Source organism: Callithrix jacchus, chromosome X (assembly GCF_049354715.1).
Source record: "Callithrix jacchus isolate 240 chromosome X, calJac240_pri, whole genome shotgun sequence".
NCBI lineage: Eukaryota > Metazoa > Chordata > Mammalia > Primates > Cebidae > Callithrix > Callithrix jacchus.
The window spans coordinates 150,586,507-150,607,199 of record NC_133524.1 but is presented as its reverse complement, the minus strand read 5'-3'; the positions used below and the strand labels follow the sequence as shown (position 1 = coordinate 150,607,199).

Below are 20,693 nucleotides of genomic sequence, written 5' to 3'. Positions count from 1 at the left end.
TCATTTTCAATATTTCTTATGCTCTATGCTATGATTTAAATCTAGGCCTTTCAAACTGGCATTACTACCATATTTCTCAAACTGTATTCCCTTTCCCTTGCATATATTATGTACTTTTGTCCAGAACCCAGACATGCCAAGGTACGAAATCCCACGTTTTGGATACAACATGTGTCTCATTAATTCATACAGTGGGATCATTAATTAATGCCCACATTATAGATTCTCTCTCTCTCTCTCACACTCTCACTCTGTCTCTCCACACACACACACACACACACACACACACACACACACACACACACACATTCTTAGGTTATTCTGAGACCAGTGTGGAGGATAGGCTGTGCATTCCCAGTTCTCTTTCACAGCTGACTATCCTCTGCCAGTGTTTTTCAAACTTTAGTGTGCATACAAAACACCTAAGGATCTTATTAAAATTTAGATTCGGATTCAGGAGACTTGAAATGGAGCCCAAGAAACTGCATCTCTTTTAAAATATCTTTATTTAGGTATAATTGACAAATTAAAGTTGCATATATTTAAGGGGTACAACTTAATGTTTTAATACATGGATACGTTGTGAAATGGTCACCACAAGCAAGCTAATTAAGATATATCTATCTCTTTGCCTACCTATCTTTTTTGTGATGAGAACATTTATGACCTACTCTTTTAGCAAATTTCAAGTATACAATACACTATTGTTTACTATAGTTACTATATCATACTGTAGATCTACAGAACTAATTTATCTTGCATAATTGAAATTTTGTACCACCCCCACACCACAGTCCCTGGCACCTAACATTCTACTGTCTGCTTTTATGAGTTTGACCATCTTAGGTTCCACATATGAGGTCATGCAATATTTGTCTTTCTGTGTCTGGCTTATTAGGATAATATTTTCCAGTATAATATTTCCACATGTTATCACAAGTGGCAAGATTTTCTTCTTTTTTTAAGGCTGAATAATAGTTCATAATTGTGTGAATATTCCATCATATATATAACACATTTTCTTTATCCTTCCATCCATTAATGGACATTTAGGTTGTTTCTGTATCTTGGCTATTGTGAATACTGTTGCAGTGAACATGGGAGTGAAGATATATATATATGTGTGTGTGTGTGTGTGTGTGTGTGTGTATGTGTGTGTATATATATGTATATGTATATATATGTATGTATATATATGTATGTATATATATATGTATATATAAAATCATTGATTTGAGATAGGTCTAGCTAATAAATGTGAATACACTGTGTGTGCTGGATGAACCTGGAAAATATTATACTAAGTGTAATAAGCCAGACACAGAAAGACAAATATTGCACGACCTCATATGTGGAACCTAAGATGGTCAAACTCATAAAAGCAGACAGTGGAATGGTAGGTGCCAGGAACTGTGGTGTGGGGAGTACAAATTTTGGTGTGATATTTTAAAAAATTGCCCAAATCAATGTCAATGTCTCGTGTGTGTGTGTGTGTGTGTGTGTGTGTGTGTGTGTGTGTGTATGAGATTGCTGGATCATATGATATTCTCTTGTTAGATTTTTCGAGGAACCTCTATGCTGTTTTTCATAATGGCTGTACCAATTTATTTTTGCAGCAACAGTGTATGAGGTTTTCCTTTTCTCCACATTCCCACCAACATTTGTCATCTTTTGTCTTTTTGATAATAGCTATTTGCTATGGTTTCATTGTTTTCCCAAAAAAACATCTGTTGGAAACTTAATTCCCAATGCAACAGTGATAGGAGGTAGGGCCAAATGGGAGGTGTTTCGGTTGTGAGGGCTCCGCCCTCATGAATGGATTAATGCTGATTACAAAAGCACCTAAGGTTGTGAGTTTGAACTCTTTCTTGCCCTCTTTTTGCCCTTCTGCCATGTTATGATATAGAAAGAAGGCCTTTGCCAGATGCTGGCCTCTTGAACTTGGACTGCCACGCCTCCAGAACTGTGAGCCAAATACATCTCTGTTCGTTATAAATTACTCAATCTGTGGTATTCTGTCACAGCAGCATAATAAATTATAGTCCATAATAAGTTATAGTCTATAAGAGACTAAGACACTATTCTAGTAGATGTGAGGGAATATCTCATTGTGTTTTGATTTACATTTTCCTGATGGTTAGTGATGTTGAGCATCATTTATCTGTTGGCCTTTTATATTTCTTCTTTTTTTTTTTAAATTTTTTATTGGATTTTAGGTTTGGGGGTACATGTGCAGAACATGCAAGATAGTTGCATAGGTACACACATGGCAGTGTGTTTTGCTTCCTTTCTCCCCTTCACCCACATTTGGCATTTCTCCCCAGGCTATCCCTCCCCACCTCCCCCTCCCGCTGGCCCTCCCCTTTTCCCCCCAATAGACCCCAGTGTTTAATACTCCCCTCCCTGTGTCCATGTGTTCTCATTTTTCATCACCTGCCTATGAGTGAGAATATGCGGTGTTTCATTTTCTGTTCTTGTGTCAGTCTGCTGAGAATGATGTTCTCCAGATTCATCCATGTCCCTACAAACGACACGAACTCATCATTTCTGATTGCTGCATAATATTCCATGGTGTATATGTGCCACATTTTCCCAGTCCAGTCTATCATTGATGGTTATTTGGGTTGGTTCCAGGTCTTTGCTATTGTAAACAGTGCTGCTGCGATGAACATTCGTGTACATGTGTCCTTATAGTAGAACAATTTATAGTCCTTTGGATATATACCCAGTAATGGGATTGCTGGGTCAAATGGAATTTCTATTTCTAGGGCCTTGAGGAATCGCCACACTGTCTTCCACAATGGTTGAACTAATTTACACTCCCACCAACAGTGTAACAGTGTTCCTATTTCTCCACATCCTCTCCAGCATCTGTTGTCTCCAGATTTTTTAATGATCACCATTCTAACTGGCGTGAGATGGTATCTCAATGTGGTTTTGATTTGCATCTCTCTGATGACCAGTGACGATGAGCATTTTTTCATATGATTGTTGGCCTCATATATGTCTTCTTTCGTAAAGTGTCTGTTCATATCCTTTGCCCACTTTTGAATGGGCTTGTTTGTTTTTTTCCTGTAAATCTGTTTGAGTTCTTTGTAAATTCTGGATATCAGCCCTTTGTCAGATGGGTAAACTGCAAAAATTTTTTCCCATTCTGTTGGTTGCCGATTCACTCTAGTGACTGTTTCTTTTGCCGTGCAGAAGCTGTGGAGTTTGATTAGGTCCCATTTGTCTATTTTGGCCTTTGTTGCCCATGCTTTTGGTGTTTTGTTCATGAAGTCCTTGCCTACTCCTATGTCCTGGATAGTTTTGCCTAGATTTTCTTCTAGGGTTTTTATAGTGCCAGGTCTTATGTTTAAGTCTTTAATCCATCTGGAGTTAATTTTAGTGTAAGGTGTCAGGAAGGGGTCCAGTTTCTGCTTTCTGCACATGGCTAGCCAGTTTTCCCAACACCATTTATTAAACAGGGAATCCTTTCTCCATTGCTTGTTTTTGTCAGGTTTATCAAAGATTGTATGGTTGTAGATATGTTGTGTTGCCTTCGATGCCTCTGTTCTGTTCCATTGGTCTATATCTCTGTTTTGGTACAAGTACCATGCTGTTTTGATTGCTGTAGCCTTGTAGTATAGTTTGAAATCCGGTAGTGTGATGCCCTGCGCTGTGTTCTTTTTGCTTAGAATTGACTTGGCTATGCGGGCTCTCTTTTGGTTCCATATGAAGTTCATGGTGGTTTTTTCCAGTTCTGTGAAGAAAGTCAATGGTAGCTTGATGGGGATAGCATTGATTCTGTAAATTACTTTGGGCAGTATAGCCAATTTTACGATATTGATTCTTCCTAACCATGAACATGGAATGTTTCTCCATCTGTTTGTGTCCTCTCTGATTTCGTTGAGCAGTGGTTTGTAGTTTTCCTTGAAGAGGTCCCTTACGTTCCTTGTGAGTTGTATTCCAAGGTATTTTATTCTTTTTGTAGCAATTGCGAATGGCAGTTCGTTCTTGATTTGGCTTTCTTTAAGTCTGTTATTGGTGTAGAGGAATGCTTGTGATTTTTTGCACATTGATTTTATATCCTGAGACTTTGCTGAAGTTGCTTATCAGTTTCAGGAGTTTTTGGGCTGAGGCGATGGGGTCTTCTAGATATACTATCATGTCGTCTGCAAATAGAGACAATTTGGCTTCCACCTTTCCAATTTGAATACCCTTTATTTCTTTTTCTTGCCTGATTGCTGTGGTTAGTACTTCCAGTACTATATTGAATAGGAGTGGTGAAAGAGGGCATCCTTGTCTAGTGCCGGATTTCAAAGGGAATGCTTCCAGTTTTTGCCCATTAAGTATGATATTGGCTGTTGGTTTGTCATAAATAGCTTTTATTACTTTGAGATATGTTCCATCGATTGTATTTAGGTCCTTTGCCCATTTTTAATTGGGTTGTTTCTTACTACTGAGTTGTTTGAGTTTCTTACCAATTATCGGATATACAGTTTGCAAATATTTTTTTCCGTTCCATAGGTTGCCTTTTCACTCTGTTGATTATTTCTTGTGCTGTGCAGAAACTTTTTAGTTTGATGCAATCCCAGTTGTCTATTTTTGTTTTTGTTGTCTGTACTTTTGGTGTGGTATTAAAAAAATATTGTCCAAATCAATGTCAAGAAGCTTTTTTCCTGATTTTTTTCCCAGAAGTATTAAAGTTTTAGGTCTTATATACAAGTGTTTAATCAATTTTGAGTTGAATTTTATGTATAGTGTGAGAAAAGGGCCCAATTTCTTTCTTCTGCATGTGGATATTCAGTTTTCCCAATATCATTTATTGAAGAGACTCTCTTTTCCCCATTGTATGTTCTTTGCACCCTTGTCAAAAATCTGTTGACAGTAAATGTGTGAATTTATTTCTGGGCTTTTCTATTCTGTTCCCCTGGTTGGTGTGTCTATTTTTATGCCAGTACCATACTATTTTGATTCCTGGAGACTCGTAGTATATTTTGAAATCAGGAAGTATAAGGCTTCTAGCTTTGTTCTTGGTTAAGATTGTTTTGCCTGGCTGTGTACGGTGGCTCACGCCTGTAATACCAGCACTTTCTGAGGCTGAGATGGGTGGATCTGTTGAGGTCAGGAATTTAAGATCAGCCTGGCCAACATGGTAAAACCCCATCTCTACTAAAAAAAAACAAAAATTCACCAAGTATGGTGGTGGGCCCCTGGGGTCCCAGCTAGTATGGAGGCTGAGGCAGGAGAATCACTTGAACTTGGAAAGCAGAGGTTGTAGTGAAGCAAGATTGTGCCACTGTACTCCAGCCTGGGCAACAGAGCAAGAGTGTCTCAAAAAAAATTGCTTTGCTTAGTTGGGGTCTTTTGTGATTCCATATGAATTTAACTTTTTTAAAATTTTCTGTGAAAAACACCATTGAGATTTTGATAGGGATCACATTAAATCTGTAGATTACTTTGGGTCATGTGGACATTTTAACAAGAGTAATTCTTCCAATCAATGAATATGGAATATCTTTTCTTTATCTGAGTCTTATTGAATTTCCTTAATAAATGTTTTCTATATTTTCATTGTTCAAGTCTTTCATTTCTTTGGTTAAGTCTATTCCTAAGTATTTTATTCTTTTGCTGCTATTGTAAATAAGATTATTTTCTAATTTCCTTTTGTTTAGTTGACAGTGTGTAGAAACACCACTGATTTCTGTATGTTGATTTTGTATCCTGCAACTTTACAGAATTCATGTGTTGGTTCTAACAATTTTTTGTTGAGTCTTCAGAGTTTTCTACATCTGGAAAAACAGATAATTTTACTATTCTATTCTATTTGGATGCCTTTTATTTCCTTTTCTTGTGTAATTGTTCTAACTAGTTCAAGACATTACTGGAAAGTACTGTCTTGAATAGAAGTAGTGATCGTAGGCATTCTTGCATTGTATAGTATCTGTATTCGTCCGTTTTCACATTGCTGTAAAGAACTGCCTGAGACTGGGTAATTTATAAAGAAAAGAGGTTTAATTGACTCACAGTTCTGCATGGCTGGGGAGGCCTCAGGAAACCTACAGTCATGGCATAAGGGGAAGTAGGCACATCTTATATGGCAGCAGTCAAGAGAGAGTGTGTAAAGGAGGAACTGTCAAACACTTATAAAGCCATCAGATCTTGTAAGAACTCACTATCAGGAGAACAGCATGGGGGAAACCTTCCCTATGATCCAACCACCTCCCACCAGGTACCTCCCTCGACACATGGGGATTATGGGGATTACAACTCAAGGTGAGATTTGAGTGGGAACATAGACCCAAACTATATCAGTATCTAAAAGGAAAAGCCTTCAGTTTTTCCACATTGGTTATACCAGCTGTGGGCTTTTCCTATATGGTCTTTATTGTGTTGAGGTAAGTTCCCTGTTGAAAGTTTTTATTATGAATGGCTATCTAGTTTTGTCAAATTCATTTTCTGCATTGATCAAAATAATCATGTGTTTTTCATCTTTCATTGTGATAATGTGGTATATCACGTTGACTGATTTGCACATGTTGAACCATCCTTGTATTCTAGGGATAAATACCACTTGTTCATGATGAATCATACTTTTAATGTGCTGTTGAATTTGGTTGGCAGGTAAATACCTTGTTGAGGATTTTTTGCATCTGTGTTCATCAGGGATATTGGCCTGTAGTTTTCTTTCTTTCCTTCCTTCCTTCCTTTCTTTCTTTCTTTCTTTCTTTCTTTCTTTCATTCTTTCTTTCTTTCTTTCTTTTTTTGAGACAGGTCTTGCTCTGTTGCCCAGGCTGGAGTGCAGTGGTGGTATGGTCTTGGCTCACTGCACCCTCCACCTCCTGGGTTCCAGTGATTCTCCTGCCTAAGCCTCCTGAATAGCTGGGACTACAGGCGCATGCCACCACAACCAGTTAATTTTTTAATTTTTTTAGTAGAGGTGGGTTTTCACCATGTTTGCCAGACTGGTCTCGAATTCCTGACCTCAAGTGATTTGCCTGCTTCAGCGTCCCAAAGTATTGGGATTACTGGCTTAAGCCACCACACCTGGCCTGGCCTGTGGTTTTCTTTTCCAGTGTTGTTTTTGCCAGGATATGATATCAGGGTGATGTTGGCTAATAAATTGTGTTTTGAAGTGTTCTCGCTTGTGTTTTTTAGGAGAGTTTAAGAAATATTAGTATTTATTAATACTAATATTATTTGTATTTATTAATACTAATATTAGTATTTATTAATACTAATATTCTTTGAATGTTTGATAGAATTCATCCATGAAGCCATTGATCCTGGGATTTTCTTGCTGGAAGGTTTCTGATTACTAGATTCAATATTCCTATTTGTTGTGAGTCTGTTAAAGCTTTCTATTTCTTTGTTATTCAGTTTTAATGTGTTATATGTTTCTAGGAATTTATCCATTTCCTCTAGATTAACTTATTTGTTAGCATATAAATGTTCATAATTGTCCCTTATGGTTCTGTTTCTGTGACATCAGTTGTAATGTCTCATCTTTCATTTACATTTTATTTATATGCATGTTCTCTCTTTTTTTTCTTAGTCTAGCTAAGGACTTGCCAATTTTGCTTATTTTTTCAAAAAAATCAACTCCTAGTTTTGTTAATTTTTTCCAACTGTTTTTCTATTCTCTTTTTTATTTATTTCTGCTCTAACATTTATTATTTCCTTTGTTCTTCTACCTTTGGGCTTAGTTATTTTTTCTTCTCATTCTTCTTTTTGTAGTTCCTGGAGGTGATAAGTTCAGTTGCTTATTTCATAACTTTCTTCTTTTTAAATATAGGCATTTATTGCTATAAATTTCCCTATTAGTAGGCTTTTACTGTATCCTTTAAGTTTTGGTATGTTTTCATAATATGAAAACATATCAAGATTTCAATTTTTTCTGTGACCCAATGGTCATTCAAGAATGTGTTGTTTAGTTTACACATATTTGCGAATTTTCATGTTTTTTTTTTTTTTTGAGACGGAGTTTCGCTCTTGTTACCCAGGCTGGAGTGCAATGGCACAATCTCGGCTCACCGCAATTCTCCTGCCTCAGCCTCCTGAGTAGCTGGGACTACAGGCACGCACAACCGTGACCAGCTAATTTTTTGTATTTTTAGTAAAGACAGGGTTTCACCATGTTGACCAGGATGGTCTTGATCTCTTGACCTCGTGATCCACCCACCCCGGCCTCCCAAAGTGCTGGGATTACAGGTGTGAGCCACTGCGTCCGGCTGAATTTTCATGTTTTCTTATTGTTATTGATTTGTAGTTTGAATCCATTGTGGTCAGAAAACATACTTGGTATGATTTTAATCTTCTTGAATTTGTTATGACTTGTTTTGTGACCTGAAAGGTGATCTGTCTTGAAGAATGTTCTGTGTGTGCATGATAAGCCTGCTGTTGGGTGGAAGGTTCTATATGTACATTTTAGGTCCGTTGGGTCTATTTCATTCTTCAGTTCTACTGTATCCTTATTGATTTTCTATTGGATGATCTACTCATTATAGAGAGTGGAGCATTGAAGCCCACTATATTGTATTCTGATTGATTTATTCTTCCACACCTGTCAATGTTTGCTTTATATATTTAGTTACTTTCATGTCGGGTACATATATATTTATAATTGTTACATCTTACTGTTCAAGTGATCCTTTTATTATATAGTGACCTTCTATGTCTCGTGTCACAGTTTTTCACTTAAAGACAATGTTTTTCATACAAGTAGAGCCACCCCTGCTCTCTTTTGGTTGCAGTTTATACGGCATAACTTTCTCCACTCCTTCACTTTCGGCCTATGTGTGTTCTTAAATCAAAAGCGAGTCTGTTATCAATGAAGTATAGTTGGGTCTTGTTTGTTTTTGTTCCTTACTTCCCATCTCTGAATTGTCGGCTTTTTAAAAACCCCAATTCTGTTTCTGTTTGTCCTTTGATTGAGGAGCCCATTTACACTTGAAGTAATTATTTATATGTAAGGACTTTCAATTGCCATTCTGTTAATAGTTTAGTGTTTTGTAGTTTTCATGTTCCTTTCTTCTTTTTCTCTTTGTGGTTTGATGATTTTTGCTTGGATGTGTTTTGATTCTTTTCTCGTTATCTTTTGTATATCTACTATACGTATGTGTGTGTGTGTGTGTGTGTGTGTTTACCACAGAGATCAACTTGAACATTTTATAGTTATGGCAGTCTGTTTTAAGCTGACAACACCTTCAGTCACATACAGAAACTCTATACTTTACTTACTTCCTGCACCACAACTTTATGTAATTGAGGTCACATTTTGCTTCCTTCTATATATTGTTTCCATTGACAAATTTCTGTCATTATAATTACTATTACTATTTTGTCTTTTAATTTATAAATTAATATTAATAGTTATCTATAACAATCATTATACTGTTATAATATTGTAGTTTCTCTTTATATTTACCTTTAGTAGTGAAAGGATTCATATGCTTTTGGGTTATTGTTTAGTGTCTTTATTTCAACTTGAACTATTAGCACTTCTTATAAGGCAGGTCTTGTGGTGACAAACCCCCCTCAGTGTCTGTTTGTCTGAGAAACTCTTTATCTTTGTCTTAATTCTTAAAGGACAGTTTTTCCAGATAAAGTATTATTGATCAGATTTTTTTCTCTGAGTGCTTTGAATATATCATCCCACTCTTTCCTGACCTTCAAGGTTTCTGCTGAGATATCCACTCATTGTCTTATGGAGCTCCTCTATGGGTGATAATTCACTTTCTTCTTACTACCCCAAAATTATCTTTTGTCTTTGTTGATAATTTAATTATAATCTATTTCACTGTAGACTTCTGTGGGTTTAATCTATTTGGCTATCTTTGGGCTTAGTGAATCCAGATGGTACTTACCCTCCCTAGGTTTGGGGAATTCTCACCTATTATTTCTTTAAATAAGCTTCCTTTCTCTCTCTCTCTTCTACTTTTAAGATTTCCTATAATGCATCTATCATTTTGCTTGATGATATCCCACAAGTCCCATATTCTTTCTTCACTCTTTCTCATTGTTCTTTTTATTCCTCCAACTAGATAATTTCAAATGACCTATCTTCAAGTTTACAAATTCTTTCTTCTGCATGATTGAGTCTGCTATTGAAGATCTCTATTAAAATTTTTAGTTCAGTCATTCTTCAGTTATATTCAGCAGTATTTTTCAGCTGCAGGATTTTTATTTGTTTTTTCAATTGTTTTTATTTCTTTATTAAACTTGTAGTTTCATTCACGTATTGTTTTCCTCATTTTGTTAGTTGTCTACCTATCCTCTTGTAACTCACTGACCTTCTTAAAATGATCATTTTGAATTCTTTTCAAAAATTTCATGAATCTTTATTTCTTCAGGGTTGGTTACTGGAGCTTTATTAGTTCCCTTTGGTGATGTCATATTTGCCTGATTCTTCATGACCCATGTAGCCTTGCATTGGTATCTGTACATTTGAATGAGCTGACACCTCTTCTGGTCTGAAGTTGAGTACTCAGACAGTGAGTTCATTACCAGCTCTCATTGGGTCCTTGAGTGGTCAGGACTGCCTACAGACCATGATAAAGTGGGCCTGGAGCTTGGTCAAAGGGCTACTTCAGGGTCCCCAGTTGTGCCCATAGCCAGTGGGCCTGTTATGGGGGCACAGATAAGTGTGGGTTCTACTGAGTCCCTTTACAAGAAGACTATCTCCAGAACATGGTACAGCAAGACTAGAGTTGGCTTACAGGGCTACTTTGGAGTCCACAGTCAGGTCCAGTTGGTGGGCTGGTTTCCAGTGGTGGAATGGCATGACTCCTACCAGTTTTCTGAGTAGGCAGAACTTCACCAAGACCATGGTAGTGTGGGACTGAAGCTTAATTACAGGGCTGCCTAAGAGTCCACAGTTGGGAGGCCTGTTACTGTGGTTGCCAATGGGAGTTGCTCCTCCCAGATCCCTGGGCGCATAGGGCTAGTGGTAGGACCACATACAAACAGGTCTGGAGCTAAGTTTCCAGGGTGGTGGGCTGCTTCTGGGTCCACAGCCAGAACTATAGTTGACAGGCTTGCCACTAGAATGTGGGCTTGCCTTATTAAAGCATTCATCTTTATTCTTGAGCTCTACTGGGGTTTCTGAACCTCCTACCAGGATCCCGTGCCTCCCACAAAGGCACTTTTGTCCATAGATAGTTGCCAAAATTATTGTTCCTGTAAGGGAATAGGAGGTGCGGACCTCCTATCCCATCAACTCACTGATGTCATTCTCCTGATACTGCATTTTTGGATTGCCCTCAGATGATTCTGCTACTCCTGGTCTGTGGACCATCCTGGAGTAGCAAAGCCCAAATGGCTTCCTCAACTTTTATGAGCCTTTTACATGAACTCAAAGTACAAAATGATTTCACTTGCCCCAGACCTAATAATTTCCCTTGTTCCCACTCCTTGGTGCGTTCCTTTTTTGTGTCTACCATCATAACATCCATCTAACCATAATTGTCTTATAGATGTTGAATGCTGTTGAGAAATGCACAAAGCAAAATTAGAAGGAAGATGTGATTGACAGAAATTGCTTTTCACTCTGGATTCACTTTCCGTGTATTTGTGATAATCTCTCCATACAGGTCTTCTTTGGCAATGTGGATTCATCTGGGATAAAACACAATATTTTTAACCCTCCAATTATTGCTCGGTACATCCGTTTGCACCCAACTCATTATAGCATTCGCAGCACTCTTCGCATGGAATTGATGGGCTGTGATTTAAACAGTAAGTGCCAAGTCATCTTATATCCTTCCTCCCTCGACCATGGGTAGGGTAACTAACTGTTCTGGTTATCCTGAGACTGGAGGAGGGGTTCTTAGTACCAGGACACAAAAATTGTCTGTGCTAAAATCAGCATAGTCTTGGGCAAACCCAGAAACACCATTTAGCCCAGCAATCCCATCACTGGGTATATACTCAAAGGAATATAAATAATTCTATCATAAAGATACATGCACACATATGTTCATTTCAGCACTATTCACAATAGCAAATACATGGAATCAACCTAAATGCCCATCAACAACAGATTGGATAAAGAGAATGTGGTGCCAGGCATGGTGTCTCACGTCTATAATCCCAGCACTTTGGAAGGCTGAGGTGGGCAGATCACAAGGTCAGGAGTTCAGGACCAGCTTGTCCAACATGGTGAAACCCCATCTCTACTAAAAATACAAAATTAGCTGGGTGTGGTGGTGCATGCTTGTAATCCCAGCTACTCAGGAGGCTAAGGCATGAGAATCACTTGAACACAGGAGGCAGAGGCTGTGGTGAGCTGAGATCATGCCATTGCACTCCAGCCCAGGCACCAAGAGCAAAAATCTGCCAAAAAAAAAAAAAAAAGAAAGAAAGGAACAGGGGGGAGGGAGCAAGGTGGCCATTTAGGAACAGCTCAGGATTGCAGCTCCCAGTGAAAGCACAAAGGGTGAATGGACGCCACATTTCCAGATGTATCTTTATTGCCCACAGACCAGGAGATTCCCATGCAGAGGAGCCCCACAGGTCACTAACATGGCTGTTTTGGCTGGGGCCCTGACACGGCGGTTCTCTGTACAAAATACACTGGTCTGGTTGCCCTTTTAAGCTGGCAATTGGAGCTCCGGGAAGGCAGATTAGCCCATTCATCTGATTAAACAGAGGTCTGAAACAGGGAGCCAGGCGAGGAGATTCCTGGGCAAAAAAAAAAGCACCACACATCTCAGTGCCATTTTTCAGCTGGCACAGTGGGTTGCCGCACAGGAAATCACACAGATCCCAGTGCCCTTTCAGCAGGTGACTTGAACACTTGGGAGAGAGTCAACTGTTCAACTTAAAAAAAAAGGGGGGGAGGCTCTGAGGCAGGAAACCAGGTGATCAGGCTTGGCAGATCCCACCCTCACAAAAAGAAAAAAAAAACCAGCAATTGGAAATGCTTGGGGTTGAGAGTTTCACAGCAAGCACAGCTGAACCCGGGACAGTCCAGCTCTGTGGGGGAAGGGCGTCCGCCATTACCCAGGCACTCCACCCCTACGGAGGTAGTTTGCCATTGCTGAGGCAGCCTGCCGTTGCCGAGGCAACCTGCTGTTGCCGAACCAACCTACCATAACAGAGACAGTCCACCATTAAGGAGGCAAGCCACCATTGCTGAGGCAGTTCTAACCACACCCATATAAACAGAACTGCAGGGAAGTTCACAGGGGAGCAGTGCCGAGCCCACAGCAGCTCAGCAAAGCCTCTGCAGGCAGTGACTAGGCTGCATCCTTGCTGGGCAGGGCAGCCCAGAAAGAAAAAGGCAACAGCACAAGGGAAACTCATAAATAAAGACCTAACTACCTGGGGCAGAGCACCTGGGGAAAAAAAGGGGGGGGGGTTATGAGTTCTGCTGCAGCAGATTTAAATGTACCTGCCTAGCAGCTCTGAATGAACAATGGAGCTCACAGCTCAGCACTTGAGCTCCTGTAAAGAACAGACTGTCTCCTCAAGCAGCTCCCTGAGCCCCATATATCCAAAGACTCGCCTCACAAAGGACTGATCCGACAGACATTTAGCGGGCATCATTCTGGGACAAAAATAGCAGCAGAAGAAACTGGTAACAACCCATACTGTGCTGCAGCTGCTGGTGATCCCCAGGCAAGCAGGGCCTGGAGCAGAGCTCAGCAGTCCTACAGCAGCGGGGCCAGACTGTTAGAATGAGAACTAAGAAACAGAAATAACTTCGTCAACAACAACCTGGACATCCACTCAGAGACCCAATCTGAAAATCAGCAACTACAAAGACGACAGATGGATAAATCCACAAAGATGGGAAGAAACCACCGCAAAAAGGAGGAAAACACCTGAAACCAGAACACTTCGCCTCCTCTAAGGGATCACAACTCCTCAACAGCAAGGGAACAAGGCTGGATGGAGAATGAGTGTGATGAAATGACAGAATCAGACTTCAGAAGGTGGGTAACGAGAAACTTCTGTGAGCTAAAAGAACATGTTCTAAGTCAACGCAAAGAAACTAAGAACCTTGAAAAAAGATTTGACGAAAGGATAACAAGAATGGACAACTTAGAGAGGAATATGAGTGAATTGATGGAGCTGAAAACACAACACGAGAACTTAGCGAAGCATGCACAAGTTTCAACAACCGAATTGACCAAGCAGAAGAAAGAATATCAGAGGTTGAAGATCAACTCAATGAAATGAAACAAGAAGCCAAGATTAGAAAGAAAAGCGCAAAAAGGAATGAACAAAGTCTCCAAGAAATGTGGGACTATGTGAAGAGACCTAACCTACGTTTGATAGGTGTACCTGAATGTGATGAAGAGAATGAATCCAAGCTGGAAAATACTCTTCAGGATATTATCCAGGAAAACTTCCCCAACCTAGCAAGGCAGGCCAATATTCAAGTCCAGGAAATACAGAGAACACCACAAAGATATTCCGCAAGAAGAGCAACCCCAAGGCACATAATCGTCAGATTCACCAGGGTTGAAATGAAGGAGAAAATGCTAAGGGCAGCCAGAGAGAAAGGTCTGGTTACCCACAAAGGGAAGCCCATCAGACTCATAGCAGATCTCCCCACAGAAACCCTACAAGCCAGAAGAGAGTGGGGGCCAATATTCAACATCCTTAAAGAAAAGAACTTTCAACCCAGAATTGCATATCCAGCCAAACTGAGTTTCATAAGTGAAGGAAAAATAAAATCATTTGCCAAGAAGCAAGTACTCAGAGATTTTGTCACCACCACACCTGCTTTACAAGAGCTCCTGAAAGAGGCACTACACATAGAAAGGAACAACCAGTACCAGCCACTCCAAAAACATACCAAATGGTAAAAAGCATCAATGAAATGAAGAATCTGCATCAACTAACGGGCAAAACAGCCAGCTAGCATCAAAATGGCAGTATCAAATTCACACATAACAATATTAACCCTAAATGTAAATGGGCTAAATGCACCAATCAAAGACACAGACTGGCAAATTGGATAAAAAGCCAAAACCCATCGGTGTGCTGTATCCAGGAAACCCATCTCACATGCAAGGATACACAAAGGCTCAAAATAAAGGGATGGAGGAAAATTTACCAAGAAAATGGAGAGCAAAAAAAGCAGGAGTTGCAATTCTCATCTCTGATAAAATAGACTTTAAAGCAACAAAGATCAAAAGAGACAAAGAAGGACATTACATAATGGTAAAAGGATCAAAACAACAAGAAGAGCTAACGATCATAAATATATATGGACCCAATACAGGAGCACCCAGATATATAAGGCAAGTTCTTAATGACTTACAGAGACTTAGACTCCCACACAATAACAGTGGGAGACTTTAACACTCCACTGTCAATATTAGACAGATCAACCAGACAGAAAATCAACAAGGATATCCAGGGCTTGAACTCAGACCTGGACCAAGCAAACCTGATAGACATATACAGAACTCTCCATCCCAAATTCACAGAATATACATTCTTCTCAGCACCACATCACACCTACTCTAAAATTGACCACATAATTGGAAGTAAAGCACTCCTCAGCAAATGGAAAATAACAGAAATCATAACAAGCAGTCTCTCAGACCATAGTGCAATCAAGTTAGAACTCAGAATTCAGAAACTAACTCAGAACCGCACAGCTTCATGGAAACTGAACAACTGGCTCTTGAATGTTGACAGGATAAACAATGAAATGAAGGCAGAAATAAAGATGTTCTTTTAAACCAACGAGAACAAAGACACATCATACCAGAATCTCTGGGACACATTTAAAGCAGTCTCTAGAGGAAAATATATAGCAATAAGTGCCCACATGAGAAGACAGGAGAAATCCAAAATTGAAACCCTATCGTCAAAATTGAAAGAGCTAGAGGAGCAAGATAAAAAAAAAACTCAAAACCTAGCAGAAGACAAGAAATAACCAAGATCAGAGCAGAACTGAAGGAGATGGAGACACGAAAAATCCTTCAAAAAATCAATAAATCCAGGAGCTGTTTTTTCGAAAAGATCAACAAAATAGACAGACCACGAGCCAGATTAATAAAAAAGAAAAGAGAGAATAACCAAATAGATCCAATAAAAAATGAAAAAGGGGAAATCACCACAGATTCCACAGAAATTCAAACCATCATCAGAGATTATTACAAACAACTCTATGCACATAAACTAGTAAACCTGGAAAAAATGGATAAATTCCTGGACACTTGCGTCCTCCCAAGCCTAAATCAGGAAGAAGTTGAAACCCTGAATAAACCAATAACAAGATCTGAAGTTGAGGCAGCAATTAAGAGCCTACCACACAAAAAAAGCCCAGGTCCAGATGGGTTCACAGCCGAATTCTACCAGACACACAAAGAGGAACTGTTATCATTCCTTCTGAAACTATTCCAAATAATCCAAAAAGAGGGAATCCTTCCCAAATCATCTTATGAGACCAACATCATCCTGATACCAAAACCCGGCAGAGACCCAACAAGAAAAGAAAACTTCAGGCCAACATCTGTGATGAACCTAGATGCAAAAATCTTCAATAAAATACTGGCAAGCTGATTGCAACAGCACAGCAAAAAAGCTTATCCACCATGATCAACTAGGATTCATCCCAGGGATGAAAGGCTTGTTCAACATACGCAAGCCTATAAATGTAATTCACCACATAAACAAAACCAAATGCAACAACCACATGATTATCTCAACAGACGCAGAGAAGGCCTTTGACAAAATTCAACAGCCTTTATGCTAAAAACCCTCAATAAACTAGGTATTGATGGAACGTATCTGGAAATCATAAAAGCAATTTCTGACAAATCAACAGCCAATATTATACTGAATGGGCAAAAACGAACCATTCCCTTTGAAATCCGGCACTAGACAAGGATGTCCTCTCTCACCACTCCTATTCAATATAGCACTGGAAGTTCTAGCCAGAGCAGTCAGGCAAGAAAAAGAAATAAAGGGTATTCAAATAGGAAAGGAGGAAGCCAAATTGTCTGTATTTGCAGACGACATGATAGTATATCTAGAAGACCCCAACGTCTCAGCCCAAAATCTCCTGAAACTGATAAGCAACTTCAGCAAAGTCTCAGGATACAAAATCAATGTGCAAAAATCACAAGCATTCCTCTACACCAATAACAGACTTAAAGAGAGCCAAATCAAGAACGAACTGCCATTCACAATTCCTACAAAGAGAATAAAATACCTAGGAATACAACTCACAAGGAACGTAAGGGACCTCTTCAAGGAAAACTACAAACCACTGCTCAACAAAATAAGAGAGGACACAAACAGATGGAGAAACATTCCATGTTCATGGTTAGGAAGAATCAATATCGTGAAAATGGCCATACTGCCCAAAGTAATTTACAGATTCAATGCTATCCCCATCAAGCTACCAATGACCTTCACAGAACTGGAAAAAAACCACCTTAACTTCATATGGAACCAAAACAGAGCCCACAGAGCCAAGTCAATTCTAAGCAAAAAGAACACAGCAGGAGGCATCACTCTACCGGACTTCAAACTATACTACAAGTCTACAGTAATCAAAACAGCATGGTACTGGTACCAAAACAGAGACATAGACCAATGGAACCGAACAGAGGCATCGGAGGCAACACAACATATCTACAACCATGCGGTCTTTGATAAACCTGACAAAAACAAGCAATGGGGAAAGGATTCCCTGTTTAATAAATGGTGTTGGGAAAACTATCTAGCCATGTGCAGAAAGCAGAAACTGGACCCCTTCATGACACCTTACACTAAAATTAACTCCAGATGGATTAAAGACTTAAACATAAGACCTGGCACCATAAAAACCCTAGAAGAAAATCTAGGCAAAACCATTCAGGACATAGGAGTAGGCAAGGACTTCATGATCAAAACACCAAAAGCATTGGCAACAAAAGCCAAAATAGACAAATGGGACCTAATCAAACTCCACAGCTTGTGCACGACAAAAGAAACAGTCATTAGAGCAAATCGGCAACCAACAGAATGGGAAAAAATTTTTGAAGTCTACCCATCTGACAAAGGGCTGATATCCAGAATTTACAAAGAACTCAAACAGATTTACAAGGAAAAACCAAACAAGCCCATTCAAAAGTGGGCGAAGGAGATGAACAGCCACTTTACAAACGAAGATATACATGAGGTCAACAAACATGAAAAATGCTCATCATTACTGGTCATAACAGAAATGCAAATCAAAACCACATTGAGATACCATCTCACGCCATTTAGAATGGCGATCATTAAAAAATCTGGAGACAACAGATGCTGGAGAGGATGTGAAGAAATAGGAACACTTTTACACTGCTGGTGGGAGTATAAATTAGTTCAACTATTGTGGAAGACAGTGTGGCAATTCCTCAATGACCTAGAAATAGAAATTCCATTTGACCCAGCAAACCCATTACTGGGTATATATCCAAACGATTATAAATCATTCTACATGCACACGAATGTTCATTGCAGCACTATTTACAATAGCAAAGACCTGGAACCAACCCAAATGCCCATGGATGACAGACTGGACAGGGAAACTGTGGCACACATACAGCATGGAATATTATGCAGCAATCAAAAACGATGAGTTTGTGTCCTTTGTAGGGACATGGATGAACCTGGAGAACATCAGTCTCAGCAAACTGACACAAGAACAGAAAATGAAATTCCACATGTTCTCACTCACAGGTGGGTGCTGAACAATGAGAACACATGGACACAGGGAGGGGAGCACTACACACTGGGGTCAGTTGGGGGGAATAGGGGAGGGACAGTGGGGGGTGGGGAGTTAGGGAGAGAGAGCATGGGGAGAAATGCCAGATATAGGTGAAGGGGAGGAAGGCAGCAAAAAACACTGCCACGTGTGTACCTATGCAACTATCTTGCATGTTCTTCACATGTACCCCAAAACCTAAAATGCAATAAAAAAGAAAGAAAGAAACAAGGAAAATCAAAGAGTCACACAAAGTGGGAAGAGCTGACCAGTTATACTGAGAAGCCTCCACTGATATTCTAGGGTTACTGTCATCATAATATCATTTCTCAGGCATTAACTTTTGCACAGATTCTTTTATTGTTACCTATTTTCTGGTCAGCTCTTCTTTTCTTCTTCTAGTTTTATTTTAGGTTCTATGGGTACATGGGTAGGTTTGTTATATGGGTAAATTGCATGTCAGTGAAAATGTGATATATACATACCATGGAATATTATGCAACCATAAAAGAGAATAAGATCATGTATTTTCAGCAACATATATGCCGCTGAAGGCCATTATCCTAAGTGCAGGAAAAGAAAACCAAATATCACATGTTCTCATAAGTGGGAGGTAAACATTAAATACACATGGATGCAATGATGGAAACTCGGGAGGGGAGACGTTGGGAGTGGGATGTGGCTTGGAAGGTTACATATTGGGTACTACACTCACTACCTGGGTGAGGGGCTCATCCATACACTAAGCCTCACCAATTATGTGGTCAAGTTTAGAGTAGGTGTGATGTGGTGCTGAGAAGAATGTATATCCTGTGGATTTGGGGTGGAGAGTTCTGTAAATGTCTATCAGGTTTTCTTGTTCCAGGTCTGAGTTCAGGTCCTGGATATCCTTGTTAATTTTTTGTCTGGTTGATCTGTCTAATATTGACAGTGGAGTGTTAAAGTCTCCCACTATTATTGTGTGGGAGTCTAAGTCTCTTTGTAAGTCGTTAAGAACTTGCCTTATGTATCTGGGTGCTCCTGTATTGGGTCCATACAGGGGTATAACTGAGGCTGAAGCATGTCCCTGTGATAACCTTCCTTTTTCTTTTCTTTGAGGTTGCAGCATGCCATTGGGAATGGAGAGTAAAGCAATATCAGATGCACAGATTACTGCTTCATCCTATTTCACCAATATTTTTGCCACCTGGTCTCCTTCAAAAGCTCGACTTCACCTCCAAGGGAGGAGTAATGCCTGGAGACCTCAGGTAAGAGACAACAGATTTACTGTTTATCTGACTCAGAGCAGTGGTTGGGAAAAAATAGGGGAAACCTTTGACTATTTCTTCAGAGATATTTCTGTCAATTGTTATTCCTAAAAAGAGTGTCAAGGAGGGTTGATTGTGGGGAAACACCACCACAGGCATTTGGGATAATGATCCCTAATTGAACCTCCTGGAAGATGAATCACTTTATTTAGTACTGGGCTAATATCTGTCAAAGAATTATAGTAGAAAAGTCCATTTTGCAAATAAATATCAACAATTAGGTTTCTTTCCAGTTTTATCGTTGCATCAGTGGAAAGTAAACAGGATGAGCCTGGGGATACAAAGGTGAATTGTGAAAAATTTTGGTCTTGAAGTTGGTTAGAGTTGGATAAGGGAGACTGACTAGCCAATAGAAAGTAGAGGCTCACACCTGTAATCACAGCACTTTGGGAGACCGAGGCGGGTGGATCACGAGGTCAGGTGGATCACAAGTCTGGCCAACATAGTGAAACCCTGACTCTACTAAAAAATACAAAAAATTGGCTGGGTGTGGTGGTGTGTGCCTGTAATTGCAGCTACTCAGGAGGCTGAGCCAAGAGAATCACATAAAACCGGGGGGTGGAAGTTGCAGTGAGCTGAGATCACACCATTGCTCTCCAACCCGGGTGAGAGTGTGAGACTCTGTCTAAAAAAAAGGGTGGGGGGAGAAAGAAAGTAGAGTGAGTCCCAGTGCAGTGGCTTACACCTGTAATTCCAGCACTTTG

General features: G+C 39.6%; 1 protein-coding gene across 5 annotated transcripts in view; it reads left to right on the top strand.

Moving 5' to 3' along the window:
• The window catches only part of F8 (coagulation factor VIII), a 187,104-nt gene that overhangs the window by 153,139 nt on the left and 13,272 nt on the right, over window positions 1-20,693 (top strand). For all 5 annotated transcript variants that reach the window (XM_078363719.1, XM_054251006.2, XM_078363717.1 and 2 more), the window contains 2 exons: window positions 11,574-11,718; window positions 19,781-19,929. In XM_078363719.1, the coding sequence (XP_078219845.1) occupies window positions 11,574-11,718; window positions 19,781-19,929 (294 nt within the window). The remainder of the gene's footprint in view (window positions 1-11,573; window positions 11,719-19,780; window positions 19,930-20,693) is intronic.